This window comes from Populus alba, chromosome 17, assembly GCF_005239225.2.
Source record: "Populus alba chromosome 17, ASM523922v2, whole genome shotgun sequence".
Classification (NCBI taxonomy): Eukaryota; Viridiplantae; Streptophyta; class Magnoliopsida; order Malpighiales; family Salicaceae; genus Populus; species Populus alba.
The window spans coordinates 7,715,355-7,733,604 of record NC_133300.1 but is presented as its reverse complement, the minus strand read 5'-3'; the positions used below and the strand labels follow the sequence as shown (position 1 = coordinate 7,733,604).

Sequence of the window (18,250 nt, the reverse complement as noted above, 5' to 3'; positions counted from 1 at the left end):
CTCAAGTGACTAACCAAACCTCTTTATAGAAATCATGAATAACCTTTTTCTTGTAATGAAGATTGAGGAATACAAAATTGATTTTTCTTTATCAAAAATCCATCATGAATGTAAAAATCATCAACAAGTAGATTTTAACATTTCTTCCAAACCTCATTAAAATCTCCATCATACTCATACAACTTTTTCAAGCAGTCAAACCCAATGATATCACATTTTAAGGTAATTAACAAGGTTGCTCTCCTACTTAAAACATTAACAACTTTATTTTGAATTCTAACCTTATATGCAATTATGATTGGGAACTACTATAAGTAAGTGACCTATCACGCATACATGTCATTACTAATTCTCCTCTAATTATTTAAAAATCTTAGCACTTCATGATTATAATGCAACACAAACTCTTTACCAATCAAATAATGTCCCTCCTTTTCAATAGTCTAAAAAGCTATATAGAACTTTTTTTTATCATAAATGAATCACTATAACTTCACATCACTCAACTTCTCGTTAAAACCACACGCCTATTTTATTATGAAAGAACTCTACCAATCCTAATATTACAAGCATCACATTCTATCTCAAAAAGTTTATTAAAACCTAAAAGTGCCCAGATCAAAGCATTACTTGATTTTTCTTTAATTGAAATAAAGCTTTTTTCTACCTTTTCTCTCCCAATCAAACTTTCCCTCTCTTCATACATTCAATAATGGGTGTAATAATATTACTGAAATTTCATATAAATCTCTAATAAAAAGTAGTAATCCATGAAAACTATGCACTTCACTAACTATTTTAAAGGCTAGCTAATCTCTAAAGGCTCATACCTTCTCCTCATCAACATGCATGTCATCGACACTAATAACAAAGCTTAAAAATAGTAGCTTATTAGTCATAAAACTACAATTCTTTAGGATCACATAAAACTTGTTTTTCAATAACACCTCAAACACCTCTCTCAAGTTCCCTAAGTGGTTAACCTCATATCTACTATAAATTAGGATATTATCAAAATAAATAACCATAAATTTATTTATAAAAGGACATAAAACTTGATTCATTGCCTTCATAAAAGTATTTGGTACATTAGACAACCTAAAAGTTATAAACAACCACTTATTCAACCCATTATTTTTCTTTAAAATTATCTTCTATTTATCACTTAGGTGAATTCGAATCTAATGATAACCACTCCTCAAGTTAATATTCGTAAAGATTAATGCCTTATGTAATTGATCAAACATGTCATCTAACCAAGGAATAAAAAACTTGTATCATAAGGTTATTTTATTAATGGCACGATTGTCCACACACACACACACACACATGTGTGTGTGTGTGTGCCAATTACCATCCTTCTTTGGAGTCAATAATGATGGAACTGCATAAGAACTTAGGATCTCCGTAATTTATCCTTTTCTTAAAAGCTCTTCTACCTATTTTTTTCATTATCTTACCTTTATGACTCATTTGATAATATAGCAGGTTTGAAAGTCTCTCATTAATACCAAAACAATTTGATGTTGAATATCTCTCATTAATAGCAATTCATTAGTTATAATCTTCTCAAACTTGGTAAGGTTTAATTTCTTTAGGAATATCTGCTCTTTTATACTCTACTTGTTCATCTACTAATACCTTCATAACCAATGCATAAATTTACTTAATTTCTTATACATTTGCTTTCATCTCAAGTTTTGAACTAGTTATTGTAAGAAAAATCATCCCTTTTATTTTAGAAGCTTTAAGGTTAGATTCTCCTTTCAAAGGCACAATAGTATAATTCATACCATTTTCTTGTACAAATTATATATACCTATGTGTTTAACATCCACATAATATTACCTAAGCCTATCAAAGATTAAACTATATGCATCCATCTCTACCACATCACACCACATCTCATCGATATACTTCCCAATAAAAAAAGATATCTTGTAAGGTTTACCCTTATCTCTCTTACTGATTTAGCCCACGTTCTACATTTTTTAGTAATTTCATTTTATCAACAATATATTTACTATTTACATTTTCATATCTTGCACTATTAATAATTAAGTTAAAGCGAGTTTTTTTTTAATGATACAATGATATAAAATAACTTGTTTTGTTGTGAATCATTAGCAATATTTGGTGTTAATAAAATCTTCCTAACTACATAGTCTTGTCTCTCATCAACATTATTCTTACCATACTGCCCTTCAATCAGATTGACCAATTTTTATCTTTTATAATCATTAGAATGATGCCCTAGTTCTTTAAACTTAAAACACTTGGTTATCATTAACCTGATCATAGGGGATTATTCATTTTGTTCATTTTACTTTGTTTTCGTGAAATCCTTATCGAGTCTAATAATATTTGGTTTTACTAGAGGTGACCTTGATTGTTGTATTGTTTTCTTTTTATTAGTAAGATTGAATTTGCTTATCTTGTTATACGGCCTCCTAAAATGATCAAATTTATTACAATTAGTGACCTTTTTTTTTATTTGTACAATTATAATTGAAATGGATTCTCCTTGTCTACTTAGGTTGGACCAAATAATTAGTAGTCATGTGTCAACATGTAACCACCACCACTATTATTAATATGTCATTTCATTGGTAACGTAGCCACAAGTCAGCCACAGGTCACACTTAACATTAGTGTATTATTGCTTATTATCACATTACAAACATGTTATTTAAAACATATTTTATACCACTCTAAATGTACATTTTATCATAATAATATTTAGCTAAATAACTAAGGACTTTCATTATTTGTCAAAAAAAATTTCTTTTGAATTTTTTATTATTCCTCGATAAGGGATTTACGCAATTTATCATGAGGTTGACATTTCATGTACTAATTTACTACTTTATTTCATCCAAGATTTAAGCTAATTTATTGGGATTTTCACCCCTAAACATAAAAAGTTTCCTTTTAATTTATTATTTTTCAGTTAAGGATTACCTTATTTAACACTGGTTTATGATTCTGGATTGGTGGTATATGTTTTCGATTTCTCCCTTCATTGAAATGTTATTTTTCCTCTTATTTTGTTTGTACTTCATATTCGATCTTCTTTCTTTTGATTTATGTTTTAATTCCTTTTGTACATTGTAAGATTTATTTCAATTTCATGTAAGATTTATTTCAATTTTACCCTTAACTTAAACAATCCTACTTTCCTCTTATTCTGTTTTTGTTTAATATTTGGTCTTTATTTTTTTAGATTAATATTTTTTGTTTTGAGATGTTTTGTCAAACTATTTTTTTTTTTTTTCAGTTTCATCTTTCAACACTTAAAATTTGTGAAGTTGTTATTAATGTTTTTTTTTTTTTCAGTTTCATTTATGTGGAGTTATCTCGGTCTTTTGACCTTAGTCGTAAATTTGTCTATTTAGCTAGGGTTTACTCTAGATTTTTTTTTTGGATTTACTCTTTTTAAAATTAGTTTTTTTCCTTTCTTTATTTTCTTTTGAATATGCTCGATTGGATTTCATTATAGCTTTAGAGACAGAGACAATTATTGTGGATTGCGATTAATGAATTACCTTTTAGTGACATAAATTTAACATAAATTTAAGCCGTTTTCTTTTGATTTTTTTTTTTTTAGGGGTGTTTGGATGTTTTTTCATCTGGCTCTAGCTTAGTGCGTCTTTTCTAATTTTTAACATAATAAAACTACTCTTTTATCCCAAGAGTCAATAGAATTTAGAACTATTGACCAAGGGTTTTCATGGCTTTTCACAATATTCGTAACAGTAAAAATACTTCTTTACCCCCAAGATAAAAAGAAAAGGATGGGTTGTTGGACAAGGGTATTTTAGATTTTTCCAAATTTTATGTACAATAAAATAACACTATAAAGGGTGTTTCTATAGAAGTATTTTTCATTTTATTTGTTATTGTTTAATCAAAAAGTTGTGGGTGTGTGCTCACGCCCTAATGAATGGGTGGCGTTTGCACCATTAAGAAGGAGCGTATGACGCTCCTTGGTGGTCAAATCTAGCCATCCATCGTCTAACTGGATGCGCAACTGTGTCCTCTTTCACATGGTGTAACGTTTGTATAAAGATAATGGTTGGATTGTCACCGGTAATCTATTGTTTGTATTTTTTCTTTCTTTTCTCTCTCTTAACAATTAAAGTGCATAATTGTTCTCTTTGTTTTTTGTTTATCAAATCAGGCATGGTTGCTAGAACCAAGCACCTAAACCTAAGGCAAGCGTTTGGCAATCCTGTGCAAGTGTACTATGGACCACAACATAGTCCATTGTAGACTTGCACAATGGGTTTTTCAAGCTCTAAATGCTTGATATGAGGCTAATGTTGTCTTTTTCACAGAAAATTAAATTATTATTTTGCTATTTGGATGAAAAAATCGAAGCCCTGGTTATGAGGGTATTTTAGTATTTTTCATAGGCTCATTAGTCATTAAACGTTTGAGCGAGGGTATAATAGTCTTTTTATGTTTATTTGCATAATAAAAATATTATTCTACCTTCAATATTAAGACCTGTTACTCATGAGTTTTTTTTTACCTTTCACATATTGTTACATAGTTAAAATACATCTTTATAATCTTGGAAAGGACAAAAAATAAACTTTGTATATGCAGATATTTTTATTCTTTCACATTGTTTTTCTATTTTTTTTTTTTTTGTGTAAATTTTTATAATCATGGGGAGGTTATGATATTGTTTTATTATTTTTAAATTCAAAAAGTTGCGCCTGACACATGTTTATTTGGGTCTAACAAATATGTAAGTTGGGGCATGTTTGCCAAACCTAAGACGTTTGGGTGTGGCAACCTCGTGCAAGTGTATTGTGGACCAAGACACAATCTATCGTAGACTTATATAGTGGATTTTCCAAGCTTTAAAGGCTTGGAATGAGGCTAATGTTGTCTTTTCACATAAAGTTAAATTATCATTGTGTCATTTGATTGAAAAAATTGAAGCCCTGGTTATACAGGTATTTCAGTATTTTTCATAGGCTTATTGGTCATTAAATGTTTAAGTGGGGGCATGGTAGTATTTTCACGATTATTTGCATAGTAAAAATATTATTCTGCCCCCATGGTTAACAAAATTAAGACTTATTGTCCAAATTTTTTTTTACCTTTCACAAACTGTTAAATATTAAAATACATCTTTAGCCCTAAAAAAAAAAGCTTTGCATATGAGGGTATTTTTGTTTTTTCATACATTTTTTTTTTTATAATTTTTTATAATCATAGGGGCATTTTGATATTATTTTTAATGTTCAAAAAGGCTGTGTTAGACCATGTTTACTTGGATATGACAAACATATCAGACTCAAGTAGTTTAGACTTGATATGATTTCCAGACTCAAGGTACTTGAGTTCTAAGCAAAAAGTTTAGTGGATGTTTAAAATTAAACCTCCGGTTAAGTGTAATAATATTATTAAAATATTTATATTCTTAATTAATGTTATTTTTTTTTAAAAAAATTAATATTAACCAATGTTATGATTGTTTACTAAATAGGACCACATAAGTACTTTACTAAGAGAAAAAACAAGAGATACATTATATATATATATATATATATATATTTTCTATCAGTCCCTCCATCGGGAAATTACTAGATCTTTTCGAACAAGGAAAGTGATTAATTGAGAAATTACTTGTAAATAAAGGATTTAAATTCAAACCAAGTTCACACGTAAATCAAAGAAACACTACAATCTATCTGCTCTGCTCTCTTGAGCCATCGCTGGACAACGTCCTTTTTCTTCTTCCGCATTTCTCTTATAATAATTATAAATAATTAAAAAAAAAAACCATCTGATCTGCAATTATCCTTTCAATCCAATCGATGAGGAGGTAAATTACATACACATCAAACAGACCTCAATCACTCAATCAATCTATTTTTTTTTTTTTTAATTTTAACTTAATTCTGAATTTAAATATGCAAGAAGATTAGGGCACCCCAGGCAGCACGGGAAGCAAGGAGGAGGAGGAGGATTATTAGCCAAATTATCGATTGCAGCTCTTTTTCTCTTGATCTGCTCTCTTTCTTTACTCTCCGCTCCATTTACTCCTAACACTAATGGATCCACTGCACAATCTCAGGTTCCTTCCTTACCTCATTTTCTATTTATTTTGGATGCTTAATTCTGAGCTTAACATGTTTTTTTTTTTTTTTATTTGATGTTTTTTTTTTTTTTGAGCAGATGAATGTAGAAGACCTATGGAAAAGTGCGAATTCGGGTGGGTGGAAGCCGTCATCGGCTCCACGATCTGAGTGGCCATGTATGTGTTCTTCCTTTTATCAAAACACCATTTTCTATAGTAATGATGTGAGCTTGTGTTGAAGAAATGTTTTTCTCTTTTATATTGTGGCTGCAGCTCCTCCAAAAGAGACCAATGGGTATCTCCGTGTTCGTTGTAATGGCGGTTTGAATCAGCAAAGAAGCGCGGTTTGTAATCCGTTCTTGCATAGCTCTCTTAACTTCTTGCAGTAATGTTATATTTTCATACATATCTTCCAAGCATTTTTTTTTTATTGAAAATGTAAATTGGGTGCGTAAGCTTCTACTTCCATGGCTGCTCAGTGTATTGGGAAATGGAAGGAAAATATATTTCCTTTGATTACAAGAGGGAGTGTGTGTGTGTGTGTTTTTTTTTTTTATATGTATATATATATAACTATGATAGATTTTTAAAAAATATACATGAGTAGAATGTAGCCAAGTTAGGTATTATATGATGGTGATACCTGGTGTAATGGATTTATTTTAAATGAATTAATATATACTACCTTGGATGTTATATAGATTTGTAATGCTGTTCTTGCTGCAAGAATCATGAACGCTACACTTGTTTTGCCTGAGTTGGATGCAAACTCCTTCTGGCATGATGACAGGTATGTGCTTTTAGTGCATCCATTATTGAATTCATTTATATTGGGTAACTATTTGTTGCTTATTTCTAGCAATTTGGAAACATTTTGTGTTGAATCTGTTAAATGTGATCATTAAAGAAATAAGCATCTCCTTTGTAATTTTTTCGCTAGTTAATCTTGATTACCTTTTTTTCCCTACTTTGGCATCTCCTTTGTAATTTGTGTAGTTCTCTGCACTTAGGTTGACATTTCTTCCTTGCTTTGTAGTGTTGTAGTAATGACCTCTATGATGTTCTAAAATGCCATCATTCTTATACCTTTTAACAGGACTCACAAAGTGATTTTTCCATTCATTCAATTTATCAACTATTTGAGACATGTTACGTTGTTGAGTGTATAATTTTCGGAATTGTAATTGAATTGTTACATATTATCTTTACCATGTACAGTGGATTTCATGGCCTCTATGATGTTGAGCATTTTATCCAGTCACTGAGATTTGATGTACAAATTGTGGAAAGAATTCCTGAAATTCATAAAAATGGGAAAACCAAGAAGATAAAAGCTTTTCAGGTAATTGTATAAACATGTCATTCCGTTTCATCTCTGAAATTTTGTGCTTAGGCCATTTTAAGTCATTGCAAGGTCCTGAAAATATTAACATTTTTTTCATCCTTAATTTTCTCCCTTGCCTCAGCTGCGCCCCCCTAGAGATGCTCCTATTAGTTGGTATACAACTGATGCTCTGAAGAAAATGAAGGAACATGGAGCCATTTATCTAAGTCCATTTTCACATCGTTTAGCTGAAGAAATTGACAACCCTGAGTATCAACGGTTAAGGTGCAGGGTTAACTATCACGCTCTAAGATTTAAACCGCATATTATGAAGTTAAGTGAGTCAATAGTTGATAAACTACGCGCACAAGGTCACTTCATGGCAATACACCTTCGTTTTGAGATGGACATGCTGTCATTTGCTGGGTAAGCACTTAGCTATTTATTTTACAGTGGTTATTGACATAATCAGTGCTGGCATCTATTTTTAGAAGGGACTGACCTACATGCACAAATTTCACTATCCTGTAATTTAAAGAGCATTTTCTCTTAGCATTTATAGGGGCATTAGTATTATTTTCTCCTAGTAAACAAGTGCATCTAGACATGCTTGTGCTGTAAATTTTGTGAATTGTGTAGTGCACTCTGAAGATGATTTTTTCTGCTTACCAGATAACTGAACTTGGATACATGGATGAAAAAATTGAAGTGTGCAGATACCTGACAATTTTCCTGGAATTCTGTAACTGCTAATAGAAAGGACCTTCTGTAGTTTTCCTTTCAGTCTGTGATTGTTTTCCATCGAAGTGGGCTTTTTGGTGTTTCTTGCGTTGAAATATTTGTTTAGTCTGTGCCCATGGATTTTTGTTTGGCGATTCTAATCTTTCTCTATGAACTATTCTTACTACCCAATCATGGTTTTGATCAACCAGCATCTACCCCCATGGTATTTGTAGAGTTTTATACCTTTCGTGAGCCATTCTACTGATTTAGATATAGTTCCGTGTTCATCTACATGGGAACTCTACTTTTGTATATCTTAAAGATCTTCCTCTTCACATTTTTAAGACTTTAACTGTCTGCTTTGGGTTGGGATTCATAGAATTAATTGGAAGACATTCCAAATATGAAAAACATAATGATGTCATTCTGAATTCTGATTACCCTGGATATGAATGATGTGCAGGTGCTTTGACATATTTACCCCTGCAGAACAAAAAATATTGAAAAAGTATCGGAAGGAAAATTTTGCTGATAAAACACTCATTTATAAAGAAAGAAGGGCCATTGGAAAATGTCCACTAACTCCAGAAGAGGTGATCTTTTGTTCGAATGTCCATGCATTTTGTCTGTCAGTTGGTTATCAACTCTACCAGCATTGAACTTACTACCACATATGAAGAATTAATACTATTGCAATGCCTCTTACTTGCTGTAGGTTGGTCTTATCTTGCGTGCTATGGGGTTCAACAATTCCACCAGGATATACCTAGCAGCTGGCGAACTGTTTGGTGGAGAGCGGTTTATGACACCATTTAGGGCCCTATTCCCTCGCCTTGAGAATCACAGTTCTGTTGATGCCAGTGAAGAGCTGGCTACAAACTCTCAGGGATTGATAGGATCTGCTGTGGATTACATGGTTTGTCTTCTTGCTGACATATTTATGCCAACTTATGATGGACCAAGCAACTTTGCCAACAATCTCCTGGGTCACCGTCTGTACTATGGCTTTCGAACAAATATTAGACCTGACAGGAAAGGTCTTGCCCCAGTTTTTATTGCTCGAGAGAACGGAAGGACAGCTGGTTTTGAAGAAGCTGTTAGGCATGTTATGCTCAAAACAAACTTTGGTGGCCCCCACAAACGGATCTCACCTGAGTCATTTTATACAAATTCTTGGCCGGAATGTTTTTGTCAAATGGAAACACAGAATCCTGCTCATAAATGCCCATCAGAGAATGTCATGCAAAATTTGCATAGCCAATTAGTGACTGAAAACATCAACAGGGAACAACACAACCGATCAGATTCAACAGTATCCTTGACAGAAAGATAGGAGTTGTCTTGTATATTTTTAGTAGTTGTTTACTCTTTCCCCAGTACTGTACTACAAATTGGAGCTAGGGGTCCAGCAACTATATTGAGTCTTTCAGGTAATTTTATATCTTAGATTATTATCTATCCGTTACCTTGAAGTGTCGCAATTAATTGTTGTGCTTCATCTCATATCTTCTATCTATGAGATTGCTTCGTGCATGAGAAAATTGCTTCGTGCATGAGAAAAGAGCGATGATGCTGATTCGTTTCATTTGAGTTTTTCATTCTTATTATCTTGTATATAGATGTCTCCCTTTTCATCCTATATTTCATGATCTCAGGATATCGGATGATAGCTGATTCTTGGTTCCACTCTTCCCAGAGATAAGCTTACCAATCCATGTAAAATCTATTGGATGCTGCAGGCTCATGCTACTCAGGTTTAAATGACAACGATTCATTACAGGGAGGAAGAAGGCACATTATCTACAAATATACTAGTCAAGTACATGAATCTGATTGATTTTTGCAGCTTGTATTCATTTACACTTGCTAATACACTGGAAGACGTCTGATTGAATGTACAACATTTTTCTTGCTGTGAGTAATTACGGGCGATCTAGCCATAGCGAAATAAGTTTTCCTTGGATTTGCATATTTATTGTGCGAAAAACGATCTAGAGTTTCAAGTCCATGGAAGATAATCTCTGTTTTTTATACCTCTTAATTTAGTGTGTTTTTCTATACTAGAAGAATTATTAATTAATCTTTTCTAGCTTTGAAAATCAGATCTGACAACCCTTTAATCCACTCAAATTGGACTTTTTTTAGATTTGAATTAGATGAGTTAGATGCTATCCTTTATGCTCTTTAGGTATTCAAGCTCTTCTACATCCATCTTGCTTTATATATTTCGACAAACCCCTTTAACATCCATTTAATATCTCGTTTATAAGTTTCTTTATTCTAGCTCTTGTAATTAGTTCATTTGATACCACCAATGAGTTTTGAGCAAAAAAGGTAATGAATGCTCAGTTCAAAGTGAGACCTAGTGAATTCCAGCTTAACATATATCCTCAGCAATCTCTCTTACAAAAAGCAAATTTTTTTTATATATAAAAAAGATACACTCATTATAGCGTGACTAAGGTTTTGTTCATGTGATTATTTGCCTACAAAAAAGGGTGATGTGTAAATATTGAGGCTTGCCTGAACGGTGAAAAATGAATGCTCGGTTCCAGGTTGGACCCAGTGAGTTTAAGCCACGGTCTACAGTTTCCTTAATTAGCACAGTAAAAACAATAAACAGCATACAGATAGCCAACAGCATATTTACCATCCTGTAAACGACAGCATCTCTATCATCCTGTAACTGACATCTCTGTATTTATGCCAAGTCGAAAGAATACATGACCTACAGAAAACCGAATGCAGAAACATTGCTCTCTACCACCACCATGAAAAATCTAAGAGACAAAGGAGCATCTCCTTACCAGTTACCTGTTACCTTCAACCAACATTTATTTACAAACACTAAATTCTCGAACAAAAACGTGGAAGGGCAACAAAATTAAGTGTCTAAAAATAACTAGTGTGACGGTTGACCACGCAACTTGTTTGCAACATAGAGCAAATGACTAATGTTTGTTGGGGGGTAGTTCTGAAGTAGCTTGAGAATAGAGGTGAAATCCCCAGCTAGTAGACGCCTCCGAACGAGAATCAGCATTGCACAACATACCCTAAGCAAAGTTTCCTGCAAATGTAAAAGTGTTAATTAGTTGGATTTGACAATGTTCAAATCCCAAAATTTCGACCAAGTAGCGAGACAGGGGAAATGATGCACATTGTATTCCACTACATAATTGGTCAAAATAAGCATTCAAGCAAGTTGTTCCACTAACTTACATTCAACATCTAACATATGCAATACCACTGCTTCTAATTAACCATCTCTGTCGGACTTCATCGGATAAACTGATCATGACACACCATAGTTTTAGTCAAGGCTATGCAATCAATGATGAATTTCCACATATGCAATACCTCTATAGTCTTTAGAATCATTGTAGTCCAATATTGGAGTCTAGGCTTGTAGCCAAAAGGTGGAACCTGGTACCATTGTTCTAGAAGTATGCCATCCTACAGCATTTTCAGTCTTTCATCACCACAACAATTTCAGCACAATTTGAATTTACCACAGAAGGCCCTGAGCTATTCCAGCCATGGATATAAAAATGTTCCTCAAAGTACTTGACTGGATTATGATATAAAGAGGAACCCTAAGGGAAGATAGAGGTCTAGAGAGCTTGCTCCTTCAAACCTACAATTTGGTCCTTAGGAGGTGGCATCCTTGTTCTATTTATTAAAAACCACATTCAAAGAAAAGAATAGAGAGGAAATGAATTTTACCTGAGGACCCTCAGGGTCACTTAGAAGTGTGTCCCAAATGTGAATACTATCTGTGAAATTGAACTCCTGAGTCAAGAGGAGAGTAATCCACCGAAATGAATAAAACTGGGGGTTGACCTGTTATTTATTTATTTTTTAAGAAAAAAGAAGCAAGCAAAATTCAGAAGAATGACTTGTCCAAAAAATAGAGCCTGCAGTGAAATGCCTCATAACTAATCTATAGTAAAAATAAATGTTGCTTAATGTTTAAATTTATGAGACCCGATGCGAGTTATAAGCACAAACCCAACTTCTACCATTTCAAAAGGCTGCCTGGAACCCATGTCACTTGTTTTCATTCTTATATATCAAACTATTGTTTCATATTTCTAGTAGAATACAAAATCCATACGTGACAAACCATGCCTTGATATGTTGCAACTGAAATATAAATACGTAACTTTGTGATAGTGTCTTACTTTGGTTGTGACCTCAAGATGACGCCAAAGTTCTTCATCATGCTCCTTCAGAAGATGCGACAATCTTGCAATAGTTGAGCGAATTCCCACAACACTGTTGTCAAGTTGCTGACAGAAAAGATCCCGGAATCCACTCAATAACTCGACAAAGCAGAAAAATGTGTCTGCTTCTGCACAGGCCTGCATAACTTAAATAAAAGAAATGATAAATACAATGAAACCTGAAAAGGATAATTGAAACAAGACATTAACACCAAATCACAGGATCAATGATGACAGTGGATGAGATGCACACTCCCACAATTATTGCTATGTGTCTTCTTCTAAAAATTCATTGGTGGTTCAAGATTATGATGATAGTGGATGAGATGCATGCTCCCACAATTATTGCTATGCAACTGTCTTCTTCTAAAAATTCATTGGTGGTTCAAGATTATGCCACTGCATAGAGATGAAAGTGTACATAGAATTGATGAAAGTGTTATTGATGCATTAAATTATGCATCTCCAAATAACACTGGCATTTCATGTATTAAATCATGGAGACTTTCTCTCATTCACCATTTCCACTGAAGTGTACATAGAATTGGATAATGAAATATTATTCTAACAAAAAAGAAAGCAATAGCACGCACTCACCTCCATTTCCTCATCAGGGTCATTTTTGAATACGTAAAATAGAGGCGCCAAAATTTCGTTCATCCCTTGAACATATCGTATTCCCGGATTTAACTTTGCAAATACAATCAGTATGTTTCTCAAAGCCTCCTGAACATTATAGGCATGAATAGGTTGGCACAACTGCATTTAAGTTAATACCAAATCTCAGGAAGAAAAGCAAAGAAAAAAAACAAGAGCACACCTGATTGGATTTTGCAAATGATGAGTCCCCAGAAAAGAAGTGCATGTCGGGGTGAGTGCGTTTCACATCTCGATCAATCTGCTCTATAATCTCTGAGTCCTACAAAATGCCAAGGTTGGAGATGCATATGTTAGATATATGGTGCAAATATTAGAATATTGTTTCGCAAAAGCACATGGTGTTGAAATATCACTTCAAGCAGACAAAAATATCATGGAACTGGGCAACGAGATATTATCCTGATGCATATCAGGTCATACGCACACACTTCATACTTGCAAAACCAAACCATATCAACAGGGGGCATTCTCTATATGTGAACACTAGCTGTCATGATGTGGAATGGTACTAAATCATATACCCAGGACATCTCAAAGATTAACAGGCAAGGCATCATTTACTTTACTTTCGTATTTGTTTTAACATTTTTTTTGTTCAAAGGTCAAAACAAAGACCTTTCGAGTACAAAATAATTCCACTTATTTCATTTTCCCTTCTAACAGTTCCTGAAAAAGGCTCCATACTGATGCAGATTCTTTAACAGAACTGCAATAGCTAATCCATGAGAAAAGGTATAATTAACCAATCCAATAAAGGCACAATAGAACAGAAAATACCCAATGTCTAAAGCATTTGTGCAATGAAGCAGTTGGTTTCATACCTGAAAGAATTTATTCCAAATGCTGCTCTTCCCAAGGCTCAAAGGATGCTCCCCATGAGTTATCTTTGATCTTGAGAGCACACAACGGCTTTCAGATTTGGCATCATCATTGTCAAAACCCATCGTTTTCTCCAACCTCCTTGTTATTTCTGACTAACTAGCCACAAAAACATTCAGAATACCAGAACCTTTGACAAGAATTAGAACATTAAACTGAAGGCAGCAGCACATCCTTATTGTGAAAAAAGACTTCACCGGTCCATTAGCTCACAATCTTACTTATAACAACCTAAGTTAATCTAGCTCAATTCATGAAAACATACATCCAGGATGGAATTTAACTTATTTTTGCAACCTCTTCACAATGTTAACAATTTCCAATGCTGTCAAAGTTGTGAGAACTTTCCAAAAATCCATTATATAAGAATGCTAACACCATAAAAAAACCAGCAACAGATTGGATAACAAACACACCACACCATGTTTTATAACCTTTATTATCGTTTTATGTCCCTAATAAATGATTAACCAAATAAGGCATTAAAATTTCTGCTATTTGACTTACAGGATTCATCAAAAGCTCCTCTTTAAATCGCTTGTACTGAGATCTCTTCTTAGCCAATTCAGACGACCAAAGCGAACGATCAGGTGGTAAATACCCCAACAAGAGCTGCCATACACAATCAGTAAGCTTAAATTCAGACTTAGCCCATTAACCCAAATCAACATGCAAGACACTCGCTCCATTCAACAAGAGGAACGAGAGTGGGTTACTTCAACAGCCCCTCAGCATCAAAAATCACTTCTCTTGAAACCCAAAATCTCTACATTTCTAAATTTACAAACCCAACTAATCATAAGCTTGAAATACCAAAATTTCAAGATTGACCCATTACTGAAGACACTACATTTATCTCATAACTACTCGAAAAGAATTAAAATCCAGTTTTCTTGAAAACGAAAAATCTCTAATTTCTTTCAATTCTCTCAACAACCAATTTTTTTTTATTTAATTTAAATTACCTTCCAAACCGTGGAACGAATACCAGCACCATCAGGTATCCCTTGAGAAGCTATCCTCCTTAATTCCCCCATATTTATCACCTTCCTTGATAACTACATCAGCGAAACGACGCAGCTTTAAATAGAAACTCAAAAATTAAGGGGGGGGGGGGGGAGGAAGGAAGAAAAACTTAAACTAACCTCGGTCAACAGAAGAGCCTGATTTGAAATATCCTCCGCAGAGCTCTCAGTATTATCAGCTTTTCGATTATCTATTTTATTATTACTAAAAGATTTATTACTATTATTATTACTGATGTTGTCGTTAACGATGCTGCTTTTTGAGTGCTTATCTTCTTTAATGTCAGGTTTTCGCGGATGATAATTATGATGATGACGAGGCGTATGCTGTTGTTCGTCTCTGGTGGCGGCAGGAGGAAGCGGTGGATCGATTGGGGGTGAGGCGGAGGTGGATGAGTGGTGGTCGAAGCGATTGGTGTCGGAGTAGGAGAAGGAGGTGGTGGTGGTGGAGGAGGAGGACCAGAGAGCGCTGTTGAGCCAATCTGGTACCTTTTTCTTTACCATTTTAATTCCAAAGGGGGAGGTTTTTTAGAATTTTCTTGAGTTTTTAATCTTTAGATCGATTGTAGTTTCTTCTTTTCCATTCGAGGAAGGAAGGAAGAGGGTGAAACGGGCGGTTCTTGAGTGACAGGGGGCTTAGGGAAGGCTCGTGAAGGAGCCAATCGGACAAGACCTGTTCTGTTAGCTTCATGCTATTTTTTCTTTAGGAAGATAAAATGAAGGGATAACTACAAATCAGACCCCAATCTATAATGGATTTCACAATTCAGTTATGGAACTTTTTGGAAAAAGCCTTGCCCAATTATAAGCTGGGGTCTTATTTATAGTTTTCTAAGAAAAAACAATGGAATCAATTTTTATTTAGATCATTATATTATATTTATATAAACACCGAAGGGTGTGGTTTTTTTTTACACTATTTATACACTCACAAAATACTATGGGCACATCGTGTATTTTTTATAATAATTTATTTTGGTTTTTAAATTTTTATTTTGGGGTATTTAATCTTAATTAAAGGTCAATTATTTTTAGTTTCTTATGCAATGTTGGAATTGAAAGAAAATGAACCAAAATAAAAAAGATACCAAATATGGATGGCATGCCAAAGATTTTATAAAAAATACACTTGGATTCTCAAACTTTAAAAATAGCACAAATTATACATTTTAGGTCCTCTTAATTTTTTAAAAATAATAATTTTGATACAAAAGTTTATTTATATTATTTTTAGAGAGAGGAGTCATTAGATTCCGATGATAAGAGAAAAAGTCATCGCTCAAGCCATTTTTAATCACCAAAATGGATTTTTTTGGTATCCATGAGTTTCGTGAGATGAGAAGGGCTTGATAGTGTTTGTTTAAAGCCTCGATGATTATTGCATTAAAGCCTCAATCTTGCTTGAAAAACTGGATATGTGTCAAGGAAGATGAATCTAACCCGATTTGGTTTGTAAGTGTTCCAAGGATGCTAATGAGGTGTTTTTAAGTTGAAGTTTTTGGGCAAAATAGACACTGCCCCAATTTCCCTGTCATCATAGTGGTGGCTTGAATTTGGGTTCGCATGCGACATGTTGTTTGTCTATCTAAAAAATAAAACCAAGACTAGACGCATAAGCCTAAGCTTGAAGGCTCACTCACACGTCTAGGCTTTTCCTTACTCTAGGTCATAGACCCCCACACCTAAGCTTTTTTTTTTTTGCCCTCTTTTGATTAAGTATAAATTTTAGAAATAAATTATTTAACTTGGTTGACAAGTTAAGCAACAACACTTGTGTTTTTCCCTCTATCTATATATAAGAGGAAAAAAATTGACAAGTTAAGCCATAACACTAGGGTTATTATTAATTTTTTTTTTCTAATTTTGCTATTTTTCTTATCTTTTTTTAATATGTCTCTTTTTTTAAATAATCTTTAAATTTATGTTTCAATTAATATCACTCATATATGATTTTTTTTATTTGCTTATTTAACCTTTTTTGGATAGAGATCAACCAATTTAATGTGTGTTATTTCTATTATTGTTTGATTAAATAAAAAAAATATTTTAATAAACAAAATTTAGCAACACACAACCAGGTAAACGTCATGTCTTGCGAGATTAAATATCTTGATCTACATCTATCTCTTGATTTTCTCTATTTTGTTTTCAGTTATCGTTAATGATTTTTTTATTAGTATACATAGTTATCGATTTATTTAATTGCATTTATGTATAAACTTTTTAATTTACACTTTTTATTAGGCTTAAAATGATGTAGTTTCATGCTTCTTACACACACACATATATATAAATCAAAGATGGGTTCACACATGTCAAAACCCATATATTTTAAAAAAAATTAAACATTTTGTTTAATTGTGTGTTTTTTTTTTTAAAAAACAAATTATTGCATTTTATCCCATAACTGTGAAATACAAGTGTATTAGATGTTACTAAATTTTTGGGTCTGCGATACACCGCTTGTCACAATAATTTTTTTTTTATTGCGGGGGGATGGGGGTGGGGTACCCTCGCGTAAACATTAGAAATGGATACATGATGTGTAATGAAAGGAATGATCTCCATGAAAAAAAGTTAAAGGTATTAATGAAGTTAAAAAGAGAATTATGAGTTTTGGGTTCAAAAGTAAATAGTATATTGCTTATCATTTTAAGTAGTTTACATGGACAATAAGTGGAATGCATACTTTTTATTTTAAAATCAACTAAGTTTATATATGCATGTTTCATGTCCATCCCATTTATATTTGAAATTATACATCAACAAAATATCAAATAATAAAATTGAAAAAAAATTAAAAAAAAAAATAAATAAATAGGGACCATATTTGACATAAAAAACTAAAATAAAATGTTTAAGGATAAATTAAAAAAAAAATCAATTATAAAAAATGATAAAAAAAAAGCAAATAACTATCAAATGAATGAGGATCAAATTTGATATAAAAATCAAATTAAACTAAATAATAAGGGATGAAGTTAAATAAATAAAATAAAAAAACAAATAAGAATCCAAAGAATGAGGACAAAATTATATATAAGAAAACAAATGGCAAAACACCCTTGAATTTTGTCAATAAAAAGAGAGGAAAAAGGGGAAGGAGAAGAAAAAAAGTAAATTAGAGCCCAAAGCGACATTTGAACACCGATTTAAGTTACATGTGTTGCCCGAAAGGTGCATACGTTACCCCCATGCAGGCTCGTGTGACAACATATCAGTCATCTTTTTTTAAAAATATTTTTTTATTTAGAAAAAAGACCAAATCACCCTTAACTAAAATATGACAATAACAAAAATAAAATAAAATAAAAAGATC

General features: G+C 32.8%; 2 protein-coding genes across 3 annotated transcripts; one reads left to right on the top strand and one right to left on the bottom strand.

Moving 5' to 3' along the window:
* The first annotated feature begins 5,615 nt into the window (after positions 1–5,615).
* Positions 5,616–10,113, top strand: LOC118048690 (O-fucosyltransferase 1). Of its 2 annotated transcripts, none has more exons than XM_035058478.2 (10): positions 5,616–5,842; positions 5,941–6,094; positions 6,196–6,274; positions 6,371–6,441; positions 6,799–6,887; positions 7,316–7,439; positions 7,564–7,847; positions 8,608–8,737; positions 8,860–9,574; positions 9,800–10,113. In XM_035058478.2, exons 1-9 carry the CDS (start codon positions 5,835–5,837, stop codon positions 9,475–9,477), a joined length of 1,557 nt encoding a protein of 518 aa, XP_034914369.1. In that variant the 5' UTR covers positions 5,616–5,834; the 3' UTR covers positions 9,478–9,574; positions 9,800–10,113. The 2 variants fall into 2 exon arrangements, with proteins under 2 accessions (XP_034914369.1, XP_034914367.1); XM_035058476.2 differs by having other exon boundaries at positions 5,938–6,094.
* Positions 10,114–10,817: 704 nt separating this feature from the next.
* Positions 10,818–15,597, bottom strand: LOC118048689 (uncharacterized). Its single transcript, XM_035058475.2, has 9 exons — positions 15,052–15,597; positions 14,872–14,964; positions 14,414–14,518; positions 13,849–14,001; positions 13,188–13,286; positions 12,965–13,093; positions 12,326–12,505; positions 11,868–11,984; positions 10,818–11,211 (listed from the first exon to the last, which is right to left on the bottom strand). The coding sequence occupies exons 1-9, from the start codon at positions 15,433–15,435 to the stop codon at positions 11,047–11,049; spliced, it is 1,425 nt and encodes a 474-aa protein (XP_034914366.1). The 5' UTR covers positions 15,436–15,597; the 3' UTR covers positions 10,818–11,046.
* Positions 15,598–18,250: the final 2,653 nt, after the last annotated feature.

What these genes read in the sequence shown, in the direction of transcription:
- LOC118048690 (XM_035058476.2), top strand. An exon ending in TGAATCAGCAAAGAAGCGCG is followed by an intron (nt 6,442 to 6,798) that starts GTTTGTAATCCG and finishes GATGTTATATAG; the next exon opens with ATTTGTAATGCTGTTCTTGC. An exon ending in TCCTTCTGGCATGATGACAG is followed by an intron (nt 6,888 to 7,315) that starts GTATGTGCTTTT and finishes TACCATGTACAG; the next exon opens with TGGATTTCATGGCCTCTATG.
- LOC118048689 (XM_035058475.2), bottom strand. Translation starts at nt 15,435, where the DNA reads ATGGTAAAGAAAAAGGTACCAGATTGGCTCAACAGCGCTCTCTGGTCC. An exon ending in TTTGGAATAAATTCTTTCAG is followed by an intron (nt 13,287 to 13,848) that starts GTATGAAACCAA and finishes GGCATTTTGTAG; the next exon opens with GACTCAGAGATTATAGAGCA. An exon ending in ACCCTGATGAGGAAATGGAG is followed by an intron (nt 12,506 to 12,964) that starts GTGAGTGCGTGC and finishes TAAGTTATGCAG; the next exon opens with GCCTGTGCAGAAGCAGACAC.